The sequence below is a fragment of the Pleurotus ostreatus genome, assembly GCF_014466165.1.
Source record: "Pleurotus ostreatus strain PC9 chromosome Unknown scaffold_6, whole genome shotgun sequence".
Taxonomy (NCBI): domain Eukaryota; kingdom Fungi; phylum Basidiomycota; class Agaricomycetes; order Agaricales; family Pleurotaceae; genus Pleurotus; species Pleurotus ostreatus.
The window spans coordinates 934,534-952,281 of record NW_023503161.1 but is presented as its reverse complement, the minus strand read 5'-3'; the positions used below and the strand labels follow the sequence as shown (position 1 = coordinate 952,281).

Below are 17,748 nucleotides of genomic sequence, written 5' to 3'. Positions count from 1 at the left end.
TCAATCATCCCTGACCCATCGTCGTAAATGTTCTGTATATTTTCTACCACCCATCGGCCTCGACACTTCCAGCTGTAGATGTCCATATGGGCACCCTGGGCATCTATTGGCCGTGCTCGCCTACGACTGGACCATATAACGGGTGCTCTACGCCAATACCCTAGCTTCTATGTTCATACCAATGCACCCGGATGGGACGGGATCAAGCAGCACAAATATCCTAGCAAGAAGGCAGACTCGGCTGTCTTTGAAGCGAAACTGTCGGAATATACTAAGCTGGGAAAGGCATCGAAGACAGTCGAGCCGCCGTCCTCGACTGTTGAAGTCCTCATACAGTGCGTACGACAAGGCGAGTTCGATACTGCCGAGCGTATACGCAGCGAGCTGGTGCAGATGGGAGTCGAAATACCCTTGGATCCCATCTACGAAAAAGCTGCAACCGAAGTCCTAGGTTGGCCGAATCCCGCGAACCATGTCGAGGCTTTTTCCAGCTGGTTAGCCTTACTTCCAACCGCCGATGCTTCAACAACACACGGATTTCCAGACCTTGAGCACAGCCTCTTGAACTCACCTGCCCCCCACCAGCTGCCCTTAATTGTCGCATTTGCTCGCGCATGCTATTCCAAAGGTTATGAAGGACTGGTCCGGACATCGGTCGTTCCTACGGTCAAGTCTCTTGCGACGCCCGGTGAATACCGAAAGTTCTTGAAAGAGACTGTGACTCTTGGAAAGAAGGTTAAAAGGGACTTGATCCACGGTAAGTACTCTTTAGTTCTCGTTGAACGCTTTCGGTTCAAACGGCATTACTCTAGTTGGTGCTCAATCACTCGGTTGCGCCAACCAAGGGCCACTGGCTGATTTGAATAACGTAGAGAACTTGGACGCGTCAGTGTCAATGCACACTGCCATTGCCCCCTCCCTTACCCCCTCCCTCAACCCGCCCTCAACCCAGGAATCTCACAGTATCTTCGAAGACCTTACGTTTGAATATTCCGCAGATAACCATGGTGACGTTCTCACAGAGAGCACACCGACGGATATCTGTCAAGCCCTCGTAGACTTGGTACAGTCCCAGAAGTATGAGGAAGCAGATCACCTCCTCGCGGAGATGACTGCATTCGGCATTTCAATTCCACCCTCATTTGTCTATGAGAAGGCTGCCGAAGCGGCCCTTCGTAGCCCGCAGACTTCTGAGGAACGTCTCGATCAATTCACCAAATGGTTCTCGATGATCCCCGATGCACGCATGGCGGGCCGACGCAAGTTCTACTCTATGCGGCGGTTCTTCTTCCTCTCCCGCGTGACGAACCTATCCCTAATTGCTCGCTTCGGGGTAATATGTGCGAGCAAGGGCTTCGCACACGACGTGTACTGGTTTGTGTTCGCGCCCCTCATGCGGTATGCGGACGAACAAGTCAGTGCTCAGTTTCTCAAGGACTTCGAGGACGCACACCAAACATATCTCGTCAGGGACTCGCCCTCTGACGCAGTTGCTGAAATGCGCAGGGCCAGAAGGTCATTCCGGACTGTGGCTATCAAAGGATTGGCCGCTTCTGGCCGGGAGGTATTCGCCGTGCAGCTTCTCCCTACTGAAGAAGCCATCGCATCAGGCGATGCCTTACCGCTTCCTGTCGAGGTATTCACCCTTCTTGTGTCAAGAATACGCCAGCTGCCTTCGATGGATGTAACGATCAAACGGGCCCTCTTGGACAGAGTAAATCAATCGTTCAAGAGCGTCCTGGACGCCGACTACTCCCAGTACGAATATGCAGGCATCCCAGCGGTTCCAAGCCCGCGAGGTGACGAAGACTCTGAGAGTATTGTCGAACGCTTATTGTTCCTGAAAAACACCATCGCAACGGGAGAGCAATTGAGGACAAAATATGTGGTCCGCACGATGTCGCTCTATCTTTCGACTGGTAGAACAAAGGCCATCACTCTCCTCCGTATCAAAGCATTGCGAAGTAATCCATCCATCGCCTTGGAATTCATCTTCGCCGAAATGATGTACTACCGGTCACAGCGCCTCTTCGAACTGGTCATTGTCACTTTCTATCAACACTTCTACCTAACTGGCGTGCCTCGAGATGAGATTCTTGTGCGCCTACGGGCTTGGAACGTACTCGATGGGGGCGAAGGCATTAAGGAGCAATGGGATGACAAGTACGCCAAACATGGAAAGCTGTGGCCCACGCCGTATCATTGCTCCTTGGTGTGGCATGCCCTGGTGGGTCTTAACGAGACACGCGAAGGGCTGGAGGCACTCTACGTCAAATTCTGTCAGTACGCGGAGGGCCATTCTGCCGAGGATCCCGCACAATTAGAGAGCCTCGGCGTGACTGAACCACCCCTACCGCCTCCGCCTTCTTGGAAACACAGAGTAGACGACTCATCATTCGTCCCTTTTATACGTGCCTTAAATGTCCGCTTTGGACCTACTCGCGGTGCAAAGGTTCTGAGTGATATGATGAAGCTTGGGATACCGCCTACCATCTACGTATTTACCGAGCTCGCGGGACGATATGCAAAGTTGGGCGATGTCACCAGGGCGTTCCTAATCCTGGACAGGCTGGAGGCGGCGAATATGATGAAACCCGCTTCGACACCCGACGAGATGAAAAGCGCTCTTGCCAGTGCCGACGCACAAGACGACTCGGAAGCAACTGAGAATGCACCGGCACCGGCGCAGTCGTCAATAGACTTCCCTGCTCCGAATATAGTCTTGTTGACAAGCATGTTGCGCGGATTTGTGGACTCAAAATCCCTTGATGGCGCCTCGCGTCTTGTGGAGCGAATTCATTCAAAGCTCTCGGAAGAGGATGTCATGGATGACCAGTTACAAGCAGCACTGTCTACTTACGAAGAACTTCAAGCCCATGCAGAGATTCAACGAGCCAATGTGAGTAACCTCAATTGAACTCCTTGAGGCCACTGAGTTAATTCATGTCTACTCGCAGCCTGGCGTTCGCGACGATCTATTCCATTTGAAGATCATGCGTAAGTGCTCATTGAGTAGTACGTTGCATATGAACTAAATATTCGTCTAGCCGGCTCCATCCAAGCCTCGACTCAGTAAACTCGTTCGCTTCGACCGCGAAGCTCATTGTCCGCACACGGAGCCGCTAGCACAGCAAACGCTCTCGAAGCCGACACAAGAGGGCATGCTGCGCTCGGCATAGCGCCCTCCCAATGTGTGGGAAGCGGTACATGCACATTGTACATAACACCTTGGTTTCATGGTGCCTCTTTGACCAACTGCACGCGGATAAGGCGGCTTTCGGAGGAGGATACATCATCATCATCATGTTCGAGTTCGCAGATACCTACTCTCATCGCTACACTATGTTACACTACACTGTATCTTACTGCACAACTACTTCAAGGGCAGAATGTGAGGGTGTAGTCTGCCAATGCCCCGGAGTCGCAAGTGAAAAGTGCGGTGCCACTCGGTTCGTCGAAGGCATAGGCATAAGAGTTCGGGCAGTTGCTCTCTGTGAATTCCTATGTATCAGCTCTGTATTGACTATCAAATTCATGAAACTCACTGAAGAAGTTGTAGTCTTGGACGCCTTTGAATTGCGATGTCAGTCAGAGCGGCGGCTCTAAATTCTGAATCGACCTACCTGAGCTGGGGCAAGTCTCCAGAGTGTTGTGACTTCCGGAGCAGCAGTTCGCCGAGTCAGCTATCAGACGTGCGTGTGAGATCAAAGATGCGCGAAGGGTTATTACTATACACACCGGGGTTGCCATCCAAATTGGCGGTGCATGCACTGTTACATCCAAGACGGGCGCCATTGGCGTCGGTTGGACCGCCCAATTCGGCGGGGCCTATGATCCAATCTTAGCACCGGACAAAGTATCAGAATCCACAACGATGATCACATACAGCTAGCGTCGAGGTCAACTGGGCATGAAGCCGTGGGACAGCCTCGGTTGTTGGTAATCGACATGGGGAGGTTGAAACCGTCAACGAGCGACACTGCAGAATTGCAAATTCAGTGAACTACAAATACGTCAAACGATGATGAAATCATACCATCATAGAAATCTCTGTTCTCGTCGCCTTGTAAGGTCCACTCGGCGACTGAAACTGGTGGGACACCCTAATAACAAAGCGCCGTCAGAGAAGAAGCGGTGGGGGATATGATGATGCATACCGTCCCAGTGCGGGCGTCGCACAGCAATCCACCGTTGCAACCGCCAGAAAGGCAGGAGGTGGGACCGGGGTTCGTGCTGAAGTCGCAGTTTCGGCGGCCCTATTTTACGCCGTTTGAATATCAAGTATGCATGGTGTTTACGAAAACGATACGTACCCAGATTCTTCCTGCCCTCCAGTCGTTCGGAACGTTGAAGGAGACCGTCGACCCAGCAGGGGCTTCCCAGCTAGAAGGACATTGCGGATTAGCGGGTGAATTTCCTTTGGAGTGTATAACCAGCGTACCCCGTAGCTTGGTCGGGTACGCTTGCACCGACGTTCAAGTCGGTGAAGAGCTGTTTGAATTTGTCAGTGCACACTAATCACTATCGCTGGTGCACTCACAGCAGGCCTAGAGAGCGTAAAAGGTCAGCAAAGGGATTATTGACCGTTGCTTGGGATGGCACATACCAGATTGTGAAGGGGCAGTTGTTCGTCACGGTGAACGTGCGAGCTTGCGCACCCAAGGCGCTGGCGAGAAGGAGACTGGTAGCTTGAATGTACTTCATGTTGACTATGTTGCTGAAGACTGTTGTGTGACTGAGTTGTCGAATATCCTCCCCGATATGCGGCTTGCTTTTATACCTTTCGCCAATATAATCCTGTGCTTTGGATTCTTAACGAGGAAGGAGCTTCCATAGACCCTAAATCTGCGCTCGCGGAGTCCAGAAGTGGAACGTTGGAGCAGTATGATGGCTGTAAGCCGCGTGCCGATGGAGAGGTGTTCGTTCGATGCTTCGTGTTGGCGGCCTTACCCCAAGTTCGAAGGGCACGGAACAAACCTTGGAGTAGCGTGTACGGCGAAGCTCGATTCCGGACCGCCTGCGCACCGAGAAATAAATCAGTGACGGCTGATCAAATTGAGATGCGCTGGGCTTTCGAACAGCCATAGGAGTAATTTGAAGCCTCACAGCACCGTTGTAAACTCGGTGCGCGCGCGATTCTTGGCCAGCTGCGCCGTGGCGTCTATTTTTGGCTATTTATCGTTTCCCGCTAGTAGCCAGTCAGTCCCCTGACTTCCCATCATCAAAGTGGTGAGGGCGGTACCTCAAACAAGACTACTGGCGCAGCGTCAGCAGCCGTTCCTGCTTGATGAGAGTTCCATACCGGCATCCCCGCCCGATATACATCGTACCAGCAGACCACCAGGTATGTCGTAAATATGAACGGCAACGCGACCGAGATGACACGCATCGGCCTCCAGAACAATGATCTTGCGGTGCATCATAGCGAATGAAGTCATGCCTGGTGCCAAGGGCAGTTAGTAGTGCCTATGGAGGTCTATCCCAATGGGTTCGTATGCCTTCCAGTCCACGAAAAATTTGAAGTGGGGCAACATAGATCCGAAGCAGGTTTCTAGCGGCCATGGATGCCCTAGAAGTCAAGAACGACCCATAAGCCTGATGATATATTAAATAACAGCGTTGAAGAAAGAGGGTCCTTGCGCGACGTGGATATATATTTTGTAAATGCATTCATCCGACCTATTTCGAGAGCAAATGTATGGTTGGAACTGCCTGGTGGCAGGCTAGTCATCATTCAGTACATAGATCATGAAGGGAACTTCGCAAGACTTGGAAGCACAGGTAACGCGTCAAGCGTGACGCGAAGCGTGAGAAAACTAACCCCTGAGCACCCTATTGCCAATTTGGTTGACCAAAGGGAGAAATACGTCGTGCCAAGTCTACAAGCTTCAGTCATGATCTCAGATTCAAAAACAAGCGCAGAAAGTGGAAGTATTTCGGAGAACGACAATCCTAGGTATACATTTTATGTCTGCTACTAAACACCCCACAGCTTATGGTAATCTACAACATCCGCGTCAATCGTGCAACTTATAAAGTGAAATGATAAACAACAATTTGTACACTGCGCAGTTCACAAGTTCGTGTGGCATGTCCGTGAACATGAGACTTTTAATGTGCGTTTACTGTTCTGTCATATCGAGGACGACACGGCCGGCGACGGAACCGTTGGTGATGCCTTCGTAGACACTGTCGAACAATCAGGTTAGTTGGGGTACTATTATATAGTAGAATGGTGCGTACTCTTTGAGATCGGGCAGGGCCTTCTTCGCGTAAACACATCTGACTTGGCCACGAGCAGCAATGTCAACAGCCTCGCGAGCATCCTGTCGGTTTCCAACGTAAGATCCAAGGATGCTGATGCTCTTGAACACCGTGAAGAAGATCGACGCTTCCAACCCCGCCTGTCCGGGCAGGCCGACAGCCATAAGAGTTCCTCCACAACGGAGATAGTCGACTGCCTGCTTGTAGCCAGAAGGCGAAGCGGTGGTGACGACGGCGGAGTGTGCGCCCTCGCCCCCGGTGGCGGCCTTGACGTCAGCGACGATGTCTTTGGACTCCTTAAAGTCGATCCACACTTCGGCGCCGAGTTCGAGACAGAGCTTCTTCTTCTCCTCGCCGCTGTCGATGGCGATGACACGGAGACCGCGAACGCGTGCGTATTGAATGGCTGCAAAGAGAATGTGAGTACATATGGTTATGTCCAAATGGAGAAGTAGACTGACCGAGATGACCAAGGCCTCCTCCAGCACCAGGAAGGACGATCCAGTCACCGGCCTCGGTCTGGCTGTATTTAATAGCACGATAAACAGTTACACCCTATTCAAAAACTCATAAATCAATGCGATCTTTCCGGAGGTCAGGAAATACTCACAGCGCAAAGAATCGAGGCAGCAGAGTTGCTGTCGATACCCTCTGGTATCGGCGTAACGTGGTGAACATATGAGACGACGTATTCGGCAAAAGTTCCGTCAACATTGAAGCCGCTGAGCTTGGCCTTGAGGCAGTCTATCACAATCGATTCATTGTCAGCTTCCCGTTAAAGTTTGACGCATATATATACACACTTTGCTCGCGCCCTTTTCGGCAATGTTCACAATCGAGGCAACTGATCATCAAAACCTAATCAATAATTGCGCCTACACCTCGCAAAGAGAAGACTTACGAGTCGGCTAACCACTTGATACCGACACGATCTCCAATCTTGACAGGGGAAGACGCGGTGTTCGGGCCAATGGCGACGATTTCTCCTACACCTTCGTGGCCGCCAATCAAAGGCGTATTCGCCTTCAATGGCCAATCGCCCAACGCGGCGTGGAGATCTGTGTGGCAGACACCGGTGCAGTGAAGCTTGACCAGGCACTCGCCAGGGGCGAGCTCAGCTTCTGTCTTGACGGGGACTTCTTTGATTTCGACGGTCGCGCCAGCAGAGGCGACGACGGCGGCCTTCTGGGTCTTGGGGATGATGTATTGAGGAGGCATTGCAGTTTCTCTGGAGTGTAAGTGAGACGATGGATAAGAGGTTGGATGGGATGAGGAGTGGAGCTGCCGCTATTTATCCAGTTCATTATCGCGCAAGCCCCTGAGTATTGCATGCGGGGTTTCATCGATGCATCCTGAGCTATCCTGAGGCTCACAAATGAGTCTGGGCCCCAATCGCTCCGTCCGCGCCTTGCGACGCAGCATCAGCAGCCAGACTCCAAGCCTCGGTCAGCTCGAAGGGACTCAGCGGAGGCAGTACCATGAAGACGCAGATTCGGAGGACCGCGTATCTCACATTGTCGGTTATCCGTCCGGAAGGCCCAGGCTGGAATTCTGGAACACATCGAACGGCGACTATGGGACTATCGCCACATGCATCACAGCAGCAAGCCGAGCAATTTCCACTCCCATGAACGCCCTGAAGAAGCAGATACATCCCCCTTGATCTTGAGCTTGACTGACCTCAGAATAATGACCTCAGCGAAGGCCCGAAGCCGATCTAAATTGGTCGGATATAGTGGAAGTTACCGGTGAAATCATACTACGCCCTCGTCCTCCTCACGAATCTGACTGGCACGTCGGCGACGCCCAGCGTCAGGACAAGCTTGGCATCCATCACCCGACGTTGCCACTGCTCCTTCGTCTCACCAGGCTGCAAAATCGGTTCGACGCGCCATTCGCGGAGAAGCATCGTCAACCAGCACACGGATTCGGTGATCGCGAATTTACGGCCAATGCACATCCGCGGGCCTGATCGCGATAATTCCATAAGTACGGGTGTACGGAAGCAAAAAGGCATGAATCGTGCTCACCAACGCTGAACGCCGTGAAACTCTCCGATTCGTTGGATACGCCTTCCCACCGCGAGGGCTTGAATTTCTCAGGTTCCTTGAAGTATCGAGGGTTGTATTCTGAAAAGAAGCACGAGTGCGGGGTGGCTACGTCAATATGGAGAAGCGAAGCTGTAGATGATGCACTTACGGACGCCAACCATGTCGACCACCACCTGAAGATGTCATGAGCACTCGCATGACATACAAAAAAGAAAACATCTGACCTGCGTCCCCTTGGGGACAGGGATGGTCTCACTGCCCTCCTGACCGACGGGATTAGGGATGGATAGCGTCGTATCCTCACAGGCCTCGCGGATCATCAAGTGGCCAGCCGCTGTAGTCACCACGGACATCCGCACGAGCGCGACGGCGTGAATATGTCAGATAAATATAACTTGCTTTGGTACGACACATCGCACTCACGGAACATTCGGAGCGACTCGTAGAACGCCGCAGTCACTTTTGTCAGCTTGGGGTAGTCTTCCATTGTCTGCGGGGTTGCGGGGGAGGAGATTAGAAGGGTCGAATAGACTAGGGAATGTGGGGCGATGGTAACACACAGGATCACGATCGAGACCAACAATATCTACTATTTGCCGGAAAACATCTTCCTGGATATCTTCATATAAGCCCATGAATCCCAGAGTTGCCGCAAGAGTGTGCGCAGTTGTTTCTGTGAGCACCGAGGTTACCATCGAGACCAGCAACATAAAAAATGTGCATATATGCGCACCATGACCAGCAAACAACATAATAAAAACGTTCCCGATGAGTTCCTGATCACTCAGCTTAAGCTTCTCGTTCTCAGACTCATTCGCTGCAACCAGCATCGAAAACGCATCCCTTCCAAGAGCTCCCTTGTCGCTCTGCGCTGCATGCAAGGCCTGCTTACGGTCAGCCACTTGGTCACGCATGAATTTCGCCAGTTGTTCATGGGCGATGCGACTTTCCTGGATCCTGATTGCAATAGCCATGAACATAGGCTTGCGAGGGTAATGGTCCACTAACCATTTTATAGGGAGCTTGTATACCCATTTCGGTGCAATGACGGAGAACATATGCGTGTCAGCGACGATCCGGAGAGCCTCCTGGACGGACATCAAACCATCGGAGAGGTTTGCAGGTGTGGACCAGTCGAAGGGGAATCCAAACGCACAGTGGCCGATGATAAGAAGAGCGAGCTACGAAATTCGAAATTCAGACCCCAAGCAAACGACGTTAAATAGCCTAGAGTACCTTAAAGGTCAGTTTCTGGACAGCGGGCACCTCCGCGATGTCTTTATCAGCCCAGCCTTCTGCGCGCACCATCTCATGGTAGGTCTGGAGCGTCCGCTCCCAGACAAGGTTGTATCTAGGACAGTAGTGACATGGGTGGCGTCGTCACAACGAGGAAGTGAGTACCTACAAACTATTGTTGAATGCTGGGCCCATTACTCGTCGGTGCTTCCTCCAGGTATCACCTTCGGCAGCTACTAGGTTCATGCCCCATAATCTGCGTACCCCTATGCGTTAGAAATGCTGCCGTGTTTAGAAGACGAATGCCGTACAAAAGCGACTGGCTGGCCTCCTCAGGTTTGATGAAAGACGTCTTGTGGCCTCCTGCTATCACTTGCCGGCCAACGTCAATGTTCGAGGTGTAGATTCCAGCAGGTCCGACAAGCCAGGGGACAATGGAGAAACTTTCATTGTTGAACTGCCGATACGCTGTTCCAGGGCGCGTTAGTACACACGGCGGGCAGAGACGACCTTGAAGATAAATATAAAGACGTACCGTCGAACCGTCGCCGCCACGGAAACGCCATGCCCACGTTCCACCATGTTGTCGGTAGCACGGCCCCGGGCAGGCAGAGGGGCCAAAAGGGTATCCTGTACCCTGGAAGGTAGTTCACCGCCTGTATTTTCGTCAGCATCAAGGCCCCATTGCACGTTCGACGTTCCAGCCTCATCCAGCGCCGACGCGAGCTTCATAGACGTACCTTGAGCCCATTAATGAATTTGACCACCCTGGATATCACAAATATGGATGATGCGGCGATTATGAGGTTGGTGGTATTGGCTTGCATCTTCGAGCTCGGGCTCGAGTGAGTCGAGTCGCCTTGAAGTGGTGGTTGTCGTAGTTGCACTTCTTGAGACCGTCACCAGTCTCCTATAAGTTATTCATGACATGAGTAGAGGCCGTTGGCATGACCGTCGGATGAGCAATTGATGCGACTCGGAAATGATTGTTGGCGCAGCGTGTGGAATAACAGTGCTCAGCATCACCCAACTATGGTGCAGCATATCCCGAATCGGATTCGCAAGCATACGGCAGCCTGAGAAATGGTATTGAATCAGGATCAGCGTAAATCTGTCTGGTCTTGGCAAGTCCCATTCCCTGCTCCGACTTCAATGATTTGGAGAAGTATTCATCAATTAGAAGTTTATATGTACTAGCAGAAGACTCCCGCAAAATTGGGGCTTAAAGCCCAGCGCTCAAGCCTCGGGGTTCTGGATGGTGTTGGCGGCAAGCTTGGACGCAGCCTTATGCGCGCGCCACTGCTCGTCGAGCTTGCTGGGAGGTTCCTCGGCGTGTCCGTACTTTTTCGAAAAGGATGTTCATTCGGTCTCAAACGCTATCCAAGTAAATCAAGTACACGCACCAGGGCTTTCAAGTGGTCTCTATTGTTGACCTCCACGACGCGAACGGTTAGCTGGGGCAGGCTTCCAGCGTCGATGGCCCCCACTTCTCCCTGTACGTGCGTCCTGAGCTTGCGGATGAAGCCGAAAGCGCTGTGCTCACCTTGGCCGTAATGTGGACTCTGGTCCACGCCGTGTTTCTCAGTCCTGCGTACGAGTCGGCGGCCTGATCTTCTATTTGGCTCGGATCAAGGCGCTTCAACGCTCCGATGAGCTCGCCAATGCACACCCCATGGCTGGCGACCGCGACGTGGAACACCCCCTCCTCTCCTCCGTGCTCTGGCAAATGCGAGAGCACAGTCTCCCTAATCGCCTCCTCGCACCGCCGAGCAACGTCGTCCCTGCTCTCTCCACCAGGAAACTTCTCGTGCCTCTCAAACAGCACAGGGAATATGCCCTCGTCGTAATGGTCTTGGAGCGACTTCTCAAAATCGCTTCGGAATGCCCATGGATTTCCCTCCGCGATGCCGAAATTCTGCTCGCGAAGCTTGGGGTTGACGACGACGTCCGAGGGAGGCTCTACTTGGCCCTCGTGCAGAGACTTGGCTGTTTGGTGTGCACGAAGAAGATCCGAGGCATATATGGCACCGAACCGGGTGCTCTGAAGGGCCTCGGCTAGTGCTTTTGCTTGCTATGGGAGGTTACCAAATAAGGCGCACCATCGAGAAGGCGGGCTTTCGTAGACGTACTTGGAGCCCTGTCAGGAGAATTAATGAGTGGTTCTAAATGAAGGCCTACGCACGCACCAAGATCAGATAGTGGAACATCTTTCCAGCCTGCCCAGATGTGTTTCTGGTGCCCATCAGCCCGGTTCTGACATTCTTTGCTTCTGGAATGAACTCACAGTATTGTCTAGTGACTGTCCATGTCGAATCTGGTAGAAAACCTGTCATATCAAGGGTCCCGCAACTGGGGGAAAAATCACTCACAAAAGTAACGACTATCATAGTTGTCGTTTATGAAGACAAAGTAACGCCGTATGCGTGTTTATGTAGAGAAGCTGTACAGCTATGTATATGAATGACTCGTGCCCGGCAAGCTGTATTACTGGTTCCATTGATATAAATTCGGCTCTACTATACAATAAACGTAGATAAGAGTCATACGACACGGGTACGGGTACAAGGTCCATTCCTTCAAGTCTTAAAGATACGCAGCAATCTCGCCTCTGTCACTATTCGCGTACGGCATAGCGGGCATTCGCGCGAACTGGCCATTATAAGGTCTGAACAGCCCCTGCACATAGCGAGATGTCTAATAGTAGGACACAGGTCAGTATAAATAGCATGAATAGAAGACAGTGTGAGACACACCCGCAATCGACGATGGCGATATTGGCTTCTTCGTCCTGGCAAATCACACATAAGCCATTTCTTTCAAAGGCAGAAATATTAGACTTTGGAAAAGTTGGGGCCGCTATGGGTTCAGACTTGGGTTGTGGGTTCGATGTCTCGCGTTCCATATTTATGTCAGTTGGCACGGCGGGCGATGAGGTCGATGCAGAGGGTTCGTCTTGATTGGTGTTTGTATTTGATGCTGCTTCGGCCTCTTGCGCCGCCTTTTCTCTTCTCCGCCTCTCCTCCTGCTCCGCCTCCTCCCTCTGCACTCTAATTCGCTCTCTTTCCTCCTCCTCCTCCAGCTGATGCTGCCTCTCCATCCGTTCTCTCTCACGCCGTTCATCCTCAACCAAATCATGCACCTTCTTCACAAGCTCTGCTTTCTCCAAGATAAGACCGGCATTGACGTGATTGCTAAACAATATTGACTTCAGATTTCCGATGGAAAGCGAAGCCATCGACGCCTCGGACATAGCCAGAAGCTCGTCCAGCGTGGGTGGAGGCGGTTGCGCGGTACGACTGGGAGGCGATGATGAAGCGGCCCGCTGGCGAGGGGGCGTTGTGTTGTAGGATTGACCGGAGAAATTCTGAGAGGAACGCGATGCGGACTGATTGGTGTAGGGGCTTTGCCCCGGATAAGCACCCCATGGGCGTGACGCGTTATTCGGCGGTGGCGCCTGGGGCTGTGGGCGAGGCGGAGGCGGAGGCGGCGTATAGTGGTATTGTGGGCGCGGAGGCGTCTGTGGCGGGGGTCTCGGAGGGGGACCTGGAGGCGGAGGGTATCTTGGAGGAACAGGTGGGGGATCATCTGCAGCAAGGTCAGGCCTGGCGAACTCTTGCGTAGGCTGCCGCTGGGGCATTTGTGTTGTCGGGGGAGGGAGATCATCTGGACTACGGGAGGAGAAGAATCCTCGGGGGCGGACACCTGGTCGCGCTGGTACAGAGCACCGTCGGTAGAAGGCCTAGAGGGCACTAGGTGAGAAATCGAAGGTTGTGAACCGTATAAATAAGTCCTACTTCACACTCAGGAGGCAGGCAGCCATTAGGTCCCTTGAACGCTGCGCATTGAGGGGACACGGGGGTCTAGCGAACGAATGCACTCACCCTCACCGACATGATCTTGTCAATCAGATCATCCTTCTCGACAACACGTCCGACTCTGATGTTATACGCTGTAACGTACTTTCGAAGTTTCCCCAACGGCATAGATCTTAGCTGCCCCCGTCCAGCGGCGGTGACTGCGGCGCCAGCGTTGGTAGATGCTCCAGGGGGCGTAAGTGCGACTAGAACTCACTGTTGAGGTATTCAATGCAATAAGCGCAGACACTCTGAGCGTCGTACCCCGCCTCATTTCCGGAGCGAGGCATCAACGCTAGGTAATCTGAACAGCTGTGACAATACGAATATCCTGGTAGACTAAGCCGTCGAACTCGCGGTGAAAGGGAGCAGTAGAATCATACCGCAATGATTGCATCTTCTGGACCTTGCGAATATAATGTTGAACTCTTTGCTGCATTTCCGACACGAGCTTTCGGGTTCGTTGGGTGATGGCGGCACTCCGCTGAGTAATGGCAAGCCTCGACTGACATCCGCCATTTCGCGAGAATCAAGGAGTAGTTTGTTGGAGTGTGCGAACGGGGGGAAGATGGCGGGGGCTTCAAAGAAAGATTCAGTTTATTCGGTCAGCAAGAGTTCTAAGGAATTTGCTAGATGATCCTTGCTGTAAGAGCTACTAGCCACGTGACCGATATACTGCAAACATAATCGGCTCGCTAGGGGTATCCGGATTTAAAACCGGTGGTCTGCTTTCCCATCGATCTATGTTGGTCCCAGAGATCAGCCTTATGGCATTCATCTTGCGGCACCAATACAGCACAAATCCTCATCTGTAATAGCTACGATGCGTGTCGGCGCCTTTGCGCAAATGCGGCGCTCACCCAAGCGCCACCTATCAATCACTGCAGCAGCGCCGCCCGCGACCTCGTCGGCGAATATATTCGAGAATGTTCCGTCGGCATCGCATATTCTGGATAGCGATTGTCACGTCACCCTTAGCCGGGCGATATGACAATAACGGCGGCGAACATGAGCGAACATGATGGACCATCTGCCCAAACATGTATCTCTACTCGCAGGGGGTAAAATTTGTTAGGGCTTGATACGGAAATTAGTATTGCAACTGTGCATAACCGGTACTTAACTTCTTCGGATACTAGAGGCCAAGGCTGGAGCAATCGGTCCTGAAGACTCCTATGACGAGCCCCTGAATACATGTTGCCTGTATCTTGAGGACGACGAGTGTCTTCTATGTCATTTACGCTGTATTGATTTATACAGGACCGAATATGAGAAATGGATGGACGCCAAATCTCCTATAGGAAGTGTACACTAGCTCGCAAAAATTAAATACGGGTACAAAATCCCTAAGACTGAGGATTGGTGATCTTCTTGAGGGGTTGAGGGAGGAATGGATTAGGGCTAATTTCGGGCAATGGGCCGCTTTGCGCTTTGAAAGGTCTAGGTCCTCGAATAGCGCCACTACCGTACGTCCCTTTTGCCTTCGGTGCGATGAATGGCTGGGCCTCGGTGTTGAACACAACTGTGACGTTGTTGTCAATGTGTGGCCACGTCTGAAATCATTTGACGACTCACAATCGTCGAGGCTTATATGCTCGGGATCATCGAAGGTTAGGTATCTGATGTAGCATGATGTTTGAGTCTGCGGTTTAATGTCGGTAATGAAGGACATAACGTACAGATATTTTAGAACTTCTGCAAACCAGAAACTCTCCGTATCGTCAATCTTCTCCGAATTCGGGTCATTGACGTCATCTATGCCAGCGAACCCAACGGTGGCGGGTAGGAACTTGTTGAAGCTATCGATTGCGGCGGCGGCGTTGTCGAGGTACTTCGTGTCCCCAGTCACTCGCCACGCGTAGAAGTTAGATTCCAGGACTTCGGGGCGGAGGATATAGTCTGAGCCTGTGATGTAGAAACCGTGCTTGTCGTTGAATGCAAGCTGGTCTGCAGTAGGACGGCCACTGGAACCAGTAAAGCTACCGTCTGCGGATATGTAGGCGAAGGACTCTGGGCCAATCCCCGTGCTATTTAGCGCAGTAAGTGAAGACGAACTTGAAACACAATAGAGAAAAGTGACCTACGCAGTGCCGGTATATGTGTTTATGCACGCATCTACTAACTTCAACCCGATGTCAACGAGTGTTTGGTTGTTGAGGAGTTTACCACCCAATATCCAGTTGCCGCCGTGGAAGCATGCGAGGTGCGAACCAACGTGACGAATCTGCCTGTTGTTGTCGAAGTCGGCCAGATATGTGAAGTTCCCCACCGTAGAAGTCTACTCTCATTAGTTATTGTAAGTGTCAGCATTCCAACGATATGACACTGACTCTCAACAACGTCTTGATGGAGGAGTCGACCGCTGTAGCCCAAGTATCAGCGAAAACGGGGTCGTCTGTGTTGCTGAGCCGTGCGTATTTGATGAGATATTCGAAGTAGCTATCCGAGCCACCTCCCCAAGTCTAAAGCGCTTTGAGTTCTCTTTTCTATAGGCGCCCGAAGGGTTCTTACAACAAAGGCCCCGACTGATTGCCCAGTAGCGGGATTGATTCCTTGAGCCGCAAGTCCTGAATAGTCATTATAGTTAGCATTACTCTTCCCTTGAGGTAACAGGAGGTCCCACCAGGGAGAGGATCAGGCTGCCAGACACAAGGACATGAGCGTTCACAGTCAGCTGAATAGTCAGATAGATACTTACCAAACTAGCTATCTGTCTCAGGGAACCCTCTGCAAGTCGTCTGTACGTATCATTGCCAGTGTACTTGCTCAGTGTGGACCATTCCAGTGCGAGCTAGACATTGACCCAATTGGCATCGAGATGTACAACTCCCAACTTTGACATACCGTTCCAGCTTCGGCAATATTAGACTATCCAGATAAAGATGAGACATTTGGTCTGTAGCCTTAGACGCAAAATACTTACAGTAGCTTTGGTCGGAGTGTTTGTCGAGAAATCAACGAAGCCAAATGGTACTTTATTATCCTCAATAACACCGACATCAATATTACGCATTCTGGAGAAAAGAAGCTTCTACTCACTCCGACCCAAGCGAATGCCATCTTGTCAGCGACCTCCTTCGCCTTCTCCACCAGAACTGGGAATTTCTGTCCGCTAAGCTCATACGCGCTTAACAGCCCCCCCAAGTACCTAATGGTGGTTTCGAACACACTACACACCAAGTTAAAGATATGTAACACAAGAATCAAGGCAACACAAACACAGACCTGACGGTATCAGGTGTCTGAGACTTGCTGAAGTCGATGTTACTTGAGAATTTTAGCCCTTCGGTAAAGAAATCCTAGAGTATTGCCGGTGAGATTCCCGAGGGATGAGTGATGCATGATGCGAATAACGAACCTCAAGCCCCATGATGGCCATCGTGGGTAGTGCGTCCACGATTGTTGCTCCCCAACCGTTGCGACCGTCACTGAATGACTGACTCTCTGGGGAGAGATCATCATGTCCAAACGCAAATGTCCTTCACCAAAGTGATCATTAGGTCGTGTAGATGTCAAGGCTACTTTGCTCACCTATACGCTTCATAACTGTCTACGAAAATCTTCGTCACCGCATCGCGATGTTGCTTCGAGCCCTTGGGCAGAACGAGGTTGGGCTTCTGGACAGTACCAGCAAGAGAATATGAGACCAAAGCTAGAGCAATCGCGTATTGTGAAGCAACCCTCATGTCGACTCCCTATTGTTTTGTGGGTGAGGTGGGGTGATGGGAATTTATGGGCTTTTCTCGAGCCTTTATAGAAGCTTATCATTATCGAAGCCACCGGGAAATGGATGCACAACATCCTGGCGCGTGCGCATTCCAACACGCCCAGCGACTTCTCCCTCCCCGACGAGGGACGGAACATCATACAGTTGGGCAGGGCTAAAGTTGGGCAATGTGCCCTGTCTGACGTGGCCCTCCCGCACTCACGCATTTAAGGAGAAACAGAATAGCAGAGGCAAGACAACCGCGTTCGTATAGTCGTGCCTTCGTGCTTGAACCATTTCAGGCAAAAAAGAAGCCCAACATGACCCGAACTTGCCACGAGGACCACATACAAGCACACGCGGGTATACCATCTCGAGAAGACCGACTGTGTGACCGATGTGTCGTAAGTCGGGACGGTGTGATCAAAGTGACGTGTGGGTGGTAGAGAACAAGCAGCCCCGCCGTGTCGCTTAGAGTCAGATGTGGAAACTTTGGAAGGATGATGATGAAAAGTGACCACGGCGTGAGACGAGGCGATGGTATCTCATCTCACCTAGGTAAGCGCATACTTGTTCTCCGTCTCGTCTGATGGTTTTTGATGGCGACCTCACGTGTACTTCTAGGACTGGTCCAGCA

At 51.8% G+C, this 17,748-nt stretch overlaps 7 protein-coding genes across 7 annotated transcripts; 1 reads left to right on the top strand and 6 right to left on the bottom strand.

Annotated features, from left to right (window-relative positions):
* Positions 1-78: 78 nt before the first annotated feature.
* On the top strand, positions 79-3,076 carry PC9H_008574 (uncharacterized protein; the record flags this gene model as incomplete). The annotated part of the gene is made up of 4 exons (XM_036778083.1): positions 79-757; positions 813-2,899; positions 2,958-2,997; positions 3,048-3,076. The coding sequence occupies 4 exons, from the start codon at positions 79-81 to the stop codon at positions 3,074-3,076; spliced, it is 2,835 nt and encodes a 944-aa protein (XP_036629511.1).
* A 302-nt stretch (positions 3,077-3,378) lies between these two features.
* On the bottom strand, positions 3,379-4,704 carry PC9H_008573 (uncharacterized protein; the record flags this gene model as incomplete). The annotated part of the gene is made up of 11 exons (XM_036778082.1): positions 3,379-3,491; positions 3,546-3,569; positions 3,624-3,683; positions 3,739-3,828; positions 3,887-3,979; positions 4,037-4,103; positions 4,158-4,256; positions 4,314-4,383; positions 4,442-4,491; positions 4,541-4,547; positions 4,607-4,704. The coding sequence occupies 11 exons, from the start codon at positions 4,702-4,704 to the stop codon at positions 3,379-3,381; spliced, it is 771 nt and encodes a 256-aa protein (XP_036629510.1).
* A 1,418-nt stretch (positions 4,705-6,122) lies between these two features.
* On the bottom strand, positions 6,123-7,482 carry ADH1_2 (alcohol dehydrogenase; the record flags this gene model as incomplete). The annotated part of the gene is made up of 6 exons (XM_036778081.1): positions 6,123-6,189; positions 6,244-6,670; positions 6,726-6,819; positions 6,875-7,008; positions 7,068-7,108; positions 7,166-7,482. The coding sequence occupies 6 exons, from the start codon at positions 7,480-7,482 to the stop codon at positions 6,123-6,125; spliced, it is 1,080 nt and encodes a 359-aa protein (XP_036629509.1).
* A 541-nt stretch (positions 7,483-8,023) lies between these two features.
* On the bottom strand, positions 8,024-10,378 carry PC9H_008571 (uncharacterized protein; the record flags this gene model as incomplete). The annotated part of the gene is made up of 13 exons (XM_036778080.1): positions 8,024-8,232; positions 8,295-8,393; positions 8,464-8,488; positions 8,540-8,649; positions 8,739-8,805; positions 8,876-8,988; positions 9,049-9,272; positions 9,324-9,496; positions 9,552-9,666; positions 9,721-9,807; positions 9,863-10,019; positions 10,087-10,207; positions 10,292-10,378. 13 exons carry the CDS (start codon positions 10,376-10,378, stop codon positions 8,024-8,026), a joined length of 1,587 nt encoding a protein of 528 aa, XP_036629508.1.
* Positions 10,379-10,787: 409 nt separating this feature from the next.
* On the bottom strand, positions 10,788-11,938 carry PC9H_008570 (uncharacterized protein; the record flags this gene model as incomplete). The annotated part of the gene is made up of 6 exons (XM_036778079.1): positions 10,788-10,892; positions 10,955-11,044; positions 11,095-11,622; positions 11,730-11,783; positions 11,836-11,865; positions 11,921-11,938. 6 exons carry the CDS (start codon positions 11,936-11,938, stop codon positions 10,788-10,790), a joined length of 825 nt encoding a protein of 274 aa, XP_036629507.1.
* Positions 11,939-12,127: 189 nt separating this feature from the next.
* On the bottom strand, positions 12,128-13,924 carry PC9H_008569 (uncharacterized protein; the record flags this gene model as incomplete). The annotated part of the gene is made up of 6 exons (XM_036778078.1): positions 12,128-12,245; positions 12,305-13,290; positions 13,346-13,378; positions 13,433-13,590; positions 13,623-13,736; positions 13,789-13,924. 6 exons carry the CDS (start codon positions 13,922-13,924, stop codon positions 12,128-12,130), a joined length of 1,545 nt encoding a protein of 514 aa, XP_036629506.1.
* An 827-nt stretch (positions 13,925-14,751) lies between these two features.
* On the bottom strand, positions 14,752-17,091 carry MNS1B_2 (maturation of Asn-linked oligosaccharides protein; the record flags this gene model as incomplete). Its single annotated transcript, XM_036778077.1, has 14 exons — positions 14,752-14,927; positions 14,981-15,024; positions 15,085-15,432; positions 15,490-15,683; positions 15,736-15,867; positions 15,917-15,972; positions 16,029-16,044; positions 16,104-16,196; positions 16,250-16,273; positions 16,329-16,388; positions 16,445-16,574; positions 16,631-16,704; positions 16,764-16,884; positions 16,937-17,091. 14 exons carry the CDS (start codon positions 17,089-17,091, stop codon positions 14,752-14,754), a joined length of 1,623 nt encoding a protein of 540 aa, XP_036629505.1.
* Between the last annotated feature and the right edge of the window lie 657 nt (positions 17,092-17,748).